General features: G+C 34.8%; 1 protein-coding gene and 1 long non-coding RNA gene across 5 annotated transcripts in view; one reads left to right on the top strand and one right to left on the bottom strand.

Annotated features, from left to right (window-relative positions):
- The window catches only part of LOC103103358 (uncharacterized), a 107602-nt gene that overhangs the window by 47753 nt on the left and 51653 nt on the right, over positions 1–8196 (bottom strand). The gene's annotated exons all lie outside the window — the stretch shown is intronic.
- THSD1 (thrombospondin type 1 domain containing 1) overlaps positions 1–8196 on the top strand; it is a 27210-nt gene that overhangs the window by 1294 nt on the left and 17720 nt on the right. For all 3 annotated transcript variants that reach the window (XM_001368352.4, XM_001368317.4, XM_056794810.1), the window contains exon 2: positions 5513–5663. In XM_001368352.4, coding sequence (XP_001368389.2) covers positions 5606–5663 — 58 coding nt within the window. In that variant the 5' untranslated portion in view covers positions 5513–5605. The remainder of the gene's footprint in view (positions 1–5512; positions 5664–8196) is intronic.

Genomic DNA, 8196 nt, shown 5'->3' with positions numbered 1-8196 from the left:
GTAAGACTCTGGCATTAGAATATTTTTCCCATTCTTCTAATTGAAGTGTTTCTTTTCTGCAGGGTCAAAACCCACTTTTCCTTCTGTTTTCATGTATCCAACAGTCCAGATCACTTATATCTATATTGTGGAAGCTACTTACGAGTAGTTCCTTTCTCCCATTAAAAGGGAAGTCTGTGGGGCTCCAAGCTATTACTTTTGGTCCAAGCAGATCTCATAATTGCTTAATTTTCTTTTTTGACTTGATAACTTGGGCCAGTGAGAGTAATTACCAACAGCATCTTTGCCCATCTCTAACATATACATTTAGAATTGCTTTTTCTGGGAATGTGAGTGCATATTTATATCCGTACTATACATATCAACATTCTTTTTCTTGAGATTTTTTAAAGCTAAACATTCATAAATGACTGGTGAGAAGGCAGAGTAAACTAGAAGAAACACACTAAGAACCAGCTAAAAAGGAAATGAATGAATGAAAACTAGCATTCAGCAAAGTTCTTTTCTTATTCTTTACAGTCCTTTCTTTTTCTGGGTGTATTGTTTACTTTGTGGTCAGTGATCTAGTTAGCTGGATGTCCGTATTTACTTCTAGAAACCTAAGCATATTCCTTCTCTTTTATATACCTCAGTGGAGTCTGACTAGAATTCCTCCAGGTTATACCACATGATAGTCATAAACTACAAACCTCAGGAAGACTTTCATCACATGGAAAAATAAGCAAGTTGGTCATCATTGCTGTCATCACAATCAATAGCATTCAATCCAAGAGTTCTTTTTAAATGGTCTTGACTAGGAAACAGGCAGTTTTGGCACAACTGTACAACTTTTTGGAGTTGGACAATCTTTCTCAGTCCATGTTATTGAATATCACATACATAGAATCCTAATTGCATAAAGCCTTATACTGACATGTGATCATAATGATGTTTTCTTTGAAGGTTTTACTGTGTCCTTTGGCCAGGTCGGCCCTTCCATGGTTCAGATGTGAATCTGAGCTATCCTGTAGAGGATTCCATCATTCTCTATAGGAGAGTTTTTATTTTGTTTTAATTGCCATCCAAATCTCTGCTACCTGGAATGCTGGAAACTATGTTTGTTTTTTAAATTCACTTTTGCTGAATGAGAAAGATGAATTCTGATATCAATATCTCTTTCCGTCCCCTTAAATAATGAGTAATCTATTCCTGAGAGAAACTGGATTTATTTTTCATTTCAGTGGCTTGTAGGAGCATAAAACATCTCTGTGAAGGATCACACACACACACATATATAATGTCACTTGCTAATAATGAGGGATTTTAAAAACAAACCTATAAATTTTTTTCACATTTAAATTTTACATATAAATATATATTAAAAAGATTCTGATATCAATCAGATAAAATTCTGATATCAATATTTCTTTTTTCTTAAACACTATGTAATCCATTCCTAAGAGAAACTGGATTTATTTTTAATTTCAATGATTAATGGAATTCTTGGCTGTGAGAGCATAATACATCCCTATGAAGGATCACATACACACATACAAAATGTCAACTGCTAATTAATGGAAGATTTAAAAAACAAACCTATAAATATTTTTACATTAAAATATAAATATACATAAATAGATAAATTCTGATATTGACATTTTTTTCCATAAATACTGAGTAATCCATTCTTTTTTAAAAATCCTTACCTTCCACCTTAGAATCAATACTGTGGATTGGTTCCAAGGCAGAAGAGGAGTGAGAATTAGGCAATGGGGGTTAAGTGACTTGCCTAGGGTCACACAGCTGGGAAGTGTCTGAGGCCTGATTTGAACCTAAAACCTCCCATCTCTAGGCCTGGCTCACAATCCACTGAGCTACCCAATTGCCCCCAGAGTAATCCATTCTTGAAAAAAAACTGGATTTATTTTTCATTTCAATGATGGAAGTGTTTCTTGGCCATAGGAGAATAAAACATCCCTCTGCAGAATCTCAAACACACACGTATATAATGCCAATTGCTAATTAATGAGAGATTTTGAAAGCAAACCTATAAATGTTTTTAACATTTAAGCTTTACATTTAAATATATATAAAAAAGATAAATCTGATATCAACACCTCTTTTTTCTTAAATACCAATAAATAATTACTTAATAATTAATAATCCATTCCTGAGGGAAATGATTTATTTTTTATTTCAATGATTGAAGTGTTTCTTGGCTATAGGAACATAATACATGCCTATGAAGGATCACACACATATATATACATGTATATAGATATAAGATATGTGAAGTGCTAATAATGAGGGACTTTAAAACAAACCTATAAATGTTTTCTGTATTTAAATTATACACATAGATATACATATATGTATGCAAAATATATACATATTATATGCATATATATCATTAACAAGTCAAAAGGCACGTGTTGTTTTTTCCCAGAAGAAATGGGCCTTCAATCTTATACTACAGGCAAATAGTCTGACCTGACTCTAGGGAGAGCCTCTCATTCAAGTCATTCTAAGCCACAGGCAGCCTTACTTTCCCTCCTCTCCCAGGTGGCCGGCAAAAATAAATAAACAAATAAATAAATAAATAAATGAAAGGTTGTATGAATCATCTTTCTGCCAATATGCTTCAGCAACAACAAATCTTGGAACACTGACAAAAGAAAACCCAGTAAAAGTATTTAATTTTTAGAATATAAGATAATTGCTATTTATCTATCCCTTCTTTAGATTACGTCACCTTAAAGAAGTCTGGTGGTTAAGAACTACAAAAATGTCATTCATTTCTGTACCAAACCCAGATTTTGAGTCTGCTATGTGTGAAGCACCAAGGGCAAGAAAAAGAGAAAAAAGAAACAAATACTCCTCGAAAGAAACTGAGCATCAAGTTTAATAACTATTTGTAAAAACTGTTACTTTATCCAAAAAAATCAACAGCTATGATTCAATTTTTTAGCATGAGTGGCATAATGTATAGACTATCGGAGTCAGAAAGACATGAGTTTGAGTCCTGTCTCTGACACTTAACTAGCAGTGTGAACCTGGGCAAGTTACTTGCCTTCAGTCTCAGCTTCCTCTTCTATAAAATGGGGCTAATGTACTCTCTGCAATACAATGATCCAGGCCACTTCTGAGGAACTTATGACAAAGAATGCTATCCATCTCCAGAGGAAAAAACTTTGGAGTAGGAATGTAGGTCAAAGAATGACATTTTTCACTTAAGTTTATTTGAGTTTTTATTTTGGGGTTTGTGTTTTATATGATTATTCTCTTATGAAAATGAACAATATGGACATTTTTTGCATGATAATACATTGTGTAACCCAGATCAAATTGCTTGCCAGATCTGGGAGGAGGGAAGGGAAGGGAGGGAAGGAAACAATTTGGACCAAATAACTACAGAAAACTTATGTGGAAATTTGTTATTCTATGTAATTAGCAAAATAAAGTATCTTTATAAAAAATAAATAAAATGGGCACAATAATATCAACAATCTCACAAGGCTATTGTGAAGATTAAATGAGAGAGTATATGTAAAGTGTTTTGTAAACTCTAAAGTGCTATATAAATGCTGGCTATTATTATTTTTATTAGCAAAAGCTATGCAACAGTACAGATGGAATACTGATTGATGGGCCAAAGTGTTAGGCTAGGAAAGTAAGTCTAGAATTTTACTTTTATAGCCCAGTAAGAAGTAGAGTTGATTTTCTTTTTTGACCTGTCACTCCAGCACTTGACACCATTAACCACTCTTTCTTTCTGACTGCTCCTCCCTGCATTTTCATGCTCTCTTAGTCCACTTGTCTGAGTGTTCTTTCCTCCTCAAGCATCCCTTAAGCTCTATCCTGGACACACATTTTTTCTCTCTGCACACCCTCTCTCAGTCAAATCATCAACTTTCATTGGTTTGGTCATCAGCTTTATGCAGATGCATGTATATCTGCCTATCTATACAGCTTGAACTCCAGAATGGATATCCCATATATACCCCAAATTCGACATTTCCCAACAGAATTTCTCTCTCCTTCAAATCATCTCTTGCCCAAGCTTCTTTATTTTGATATCTGCTTGGGCACCTAGGTTTGCAGTGGCAGAGGCATCTTTGATCCTTATGGATGATCTGAATCTGATCCTTTGCTAAGCCTTAATGATTGTTTTCACAAAGTCTTTGGCATCCATCCCCTTTTCTCCACTCACCTACCCACCACAATAGTTCAGGTCCTTGTCACTTCTTGCTTGGACTATTGCAACCACCTCTTCCCTAGCTTCTTTTAAAGCTCACTTTGTGGATCACCCCTTAGGGAAAATTTTCCCTAAGCCTTTTAGTTGATAGTTCTCTCTGCCCTTTTCTCAAATGATCATGTATATAGAACATTATTATGTAATTATTATAATATAATATATTGTATATACACATTTATATGTAATATAATTGTCATATACTTACATATATATATTACATGATAGATATATATATACATATATGTTCATGACCATTTGAGAAATGGTATATTATATATACATATATATATATATATACACACACACCTGTTTACATGAAATATTCTCCTAATGATAGAATGTAAGCTTCTTGAGGGAAGGGACTGAGAAACTTTTTTGTTTGTCTTTGTACAGTGTTGCATGCATAGTAGATACTTAATATAATGCTTGTCGGATTGAATTGGAAGTTTAGCCAAAATCCAGTAATTTGAGCAACATGAGAGGGTCAAACAAGATAGCATTACTTAATAATAATAACAATGGCTAGCTAACATTTATAGAGTGCTTCAGGGTTTGCAAAATTGTTACAAATCTTAAATAACTTTAGTTAGCCTCACAAGGTGATTTGAGGGAGAGAGTTGTTATTATTATCCCAATTTTACAGATAATGAAACTGAGGCAGGCAGTCATTAAGTGTCTTGACCAAGGTCATAAAGCTAGTGAGTCTATGAGGCCAGACTTAAACTTAGGTCTTTTTTTTTTTTAAACCCTGACCTTCCGTCTTGGAATCAATACTGTGTATTGGCTCCAAGGCAGAAGAGTGGTAAGGGCTAGGCAATGGGGGCCCAAGTGACTTTCCCAGGGTCACACAGCTAGGAAGTGTCTGAGGCCAGATTTGAACCTAGGACCTCCTGTCTCTAGGCCTGGCTCTCAATCCACTGAGCTACCCAGCTGCCCCCTATAGTTAGGTCTTTCTGATTCTATATCTAATGCTCTTATCTGCCACTTCCTCCCAGTATTGATTTGATTGGCTATTTATATTGATCAGATTTGCCAGATAATTGTCAAATTTGTGTCTCTACTCTGTGCTATAAGAACACAACTTCTATGTTTTAAAAACATCTTGGGTTTTCTGTCAAGTTCTAAGAAGGTGACGTATTTGTAATGAGATAAAAGAAAAGAAGGAAATGGAGGCACCTTATTTGAGAGAAAATGAATATACTTCCTATCAAGGGGGTTTGACTTTTGAAGGAACTTTAATTTATGAATTGTACTGATCAAGGCTGTCATATTCTGAAGTTGTATTTGCAGGTGTTCTTGAGAAAAGTACATGTGACTTGGGTGTGAGAAAGGACATGAGTAGTCCAAGGACTTGGGGTTCTGCTGATCAGAATGAAACAAATGTTGAAAGACTTTTCAAATCTGTTATTAGTGGTGCTCTGTGACTATGGTGAGTATAATATACACAATTATTACCAAAAAAGAAAGCTTTAAAAAAAAAGGAATTTTAACATGAAATTTACAAGCTTAGTAATGCTGATTGATGATCCCTTTCAAAGATTAAGATTGTGTTGTTGAGTAGAAAACTTGTATATAACTTGGGAAATAACTTAAAACCCTCCAGTCTTTGCATTGAGTTAAGTGTCCTTTGGGTGATTTCAAAATACCATCGAGATGTCTAAGTAATTGAAAGTAGAGAAGAAATTTATTTCAAAATTATTAAGGAAATCAAGCCACTAATGCGGGGCAATTATAAATCACCCTGAATTCAATGACAGAGTAAACATGGTTAGTTAGGACCACTGTCTTGGGCTTCAGCTCACCCTTTCAAACCATTTATAGCCATCAGTCAAACAGAGGATTTCCCTCCATTGTTGCTTTGCTTTAAAAAGAGAACAATACAACTTCATTGTCCCATCGTTTTCAATTAAATGCCATCCAAGAGTTTATTTAGAGTTGTGTAGTGATGTTTCACATAATCTAAGTGAGAGAATGAGATGTTGATCCAGTTAAGGAAGACCAACTATGGGCATCTAGAGAATATGGTCAGAGATGTTGGGTCTTCTTGACTGGGTGTTGAATGGTGTCATTTTAGTGTTGGGGTTTTCCTCCACATTTGGGAGTCACAATTAAGAATAAATCAATGTCCTTTGAGTGCACTGGGAAGTGTGAAATAGATGTAGCTGTTGCTAAAGGTTAAAAACTGGGGCAACAACTAACATCAAAATCAGAAAGCATGGTGTAAAAATAATGAAGTAGAAACTCAGAGCTGAAACTCAATTTCTTCTTCTTTCATGGATGCTTTACTTAAAGAAAAAAAATCACTTAGCACAGTGCTTGGCATGTAGTAGTAATAATAATGAATAGAAACAACTGCTGTCCAACTCACTGTCAGATATGCCTCATTGACTTTGCTGTTGTTCAGTCATTTTAGTTGTATTCAATTCCTCATGACCCCATTAGTGGTTTGCCATTTTCTGCTCCAGCTCATTTTTCAGATGAGGAACCAAGGCAAACAGGGTCAGATAATTTATCCAGGCTCACATAGCGTCTGAGGCCAGATTTGAACTCACCAAGATGAGTCTTCCTTACTCCAAGCCCAGTGCTCTAGCCACTGTGCCACTTAGCTGATTTATCACCTTATTTCATCACAGCATCAGAAGACTTGTGAGAAAAATTAGCAAAAAATCCTTCTAACTTATCTTAAAACACTTTTCAAATAGGAAAAAATACACATAGAAAAATGAAAATAAACTGAGAGCATAAAATCACTGTTTTCCATTTTTTTCCTATTAATATTTCAAATAATATGAAAAATCACTTCATACTTATGTGTGGGTCTTTTAGAACAGAATGAATATTCTTCAGAATCTGTAGAGCTCTCATTTCTAGAAGGAGCTCTCATCCCAGTAGGGTTACAGCTAATTGTTACAAAGCCAGATTTTGTCTCCTGTGATATGTTTTTGGATACATTTCAAAAGAGAAACAAGGATACTTGTGTGTCGTAGCAGTATGCTCTCTTTCTACACTTCACTTTAATCATTCCAAGTTGAGTTTGGTTTTAAAAAATAAGATATAACTAATCCTTCAGAGGCTAATGTGTATCTGTCCTGACTAGAATAAAGCCATTTACTATAAAATCACTGAAATTTTCAGAGATCAGTTTACTTGTAAGTAAAAAAATCACAGTATCCATTCATTTCTTACTGGATTTTGTAAACATTCCTTTTATTAGCCTGGCAGAACAAAGCACCAACATTCTATACCCATCCAAAATTCAGCACCACATTTAGCTAGCCTGACACTGGTTTCTTTGCCACCAAAAATTCCCAGTAGGGCAGAACACTTGAACTATCTCTTCAGGAAACTGTGAATTTCAAATCAGTTTTAGATTTCCCCTCTTTTCATTTACACTGATCCAAACACAGTTGATTCTTGATCATGGTCTAGAAAGGGAACTAAACTGGATGACAAGAGACTTGAACTGGCACGGGGCCTCAGTTTTCTCTTGTGTAAAGTGATTTTTATGATCCTTACAAACTTCAAGTCTATGACTCTATTACTTAAACAAATATTCTTCTGATACATAAATCACAATTGCCCAAGAAATCCCAAATTCAAGTAAAAAGAACCCAGTATTTGATTAGTGCTAGAAATAAGATTTGCCTTTTCTTCTCTAGAATTTTAAAACATTTCCCTTGCTTCTTATATGTAGATGTACTTGTATGTGTATGTATGTATATATATATATATGTTTATGTACATACATATGGAGGGAGATTACTTTTATATGCTATAATCTCAATGTGTTTGGCAATAATTAAATCCCTTTGAGGATGTGATCGGAATGGCACTGCAGAGAAGTGAAATCATAGCATCTCAGAGTTAGGAGAGACCTCTGGGGTTATCTAGCCCAACCTGGATAAGAATCTGTGGATCTGCAATGATGAGTTACTCACTCTCTACCAAAACAATCTGTTTAA

Source organism: Monodelphis domestica, chromosome 4, assembly GCF_027887165.1.
Source record: "Monodelphis domestica isolate mMonDom1 chromosome 4, mMonDom1.pri, whole genome shotgun sequence".
Lineage (NCBI taxonomy): Eukaryota > Metazoa > Chordata > Mammalia > Didelphimorphia > Didelphidae > Monodelphis > Monodelphis domestica.
Note: the sequence above shows the minus strand (reverse complement) of the source record. Positions and strands in the feature narration are given on the sequence as shown.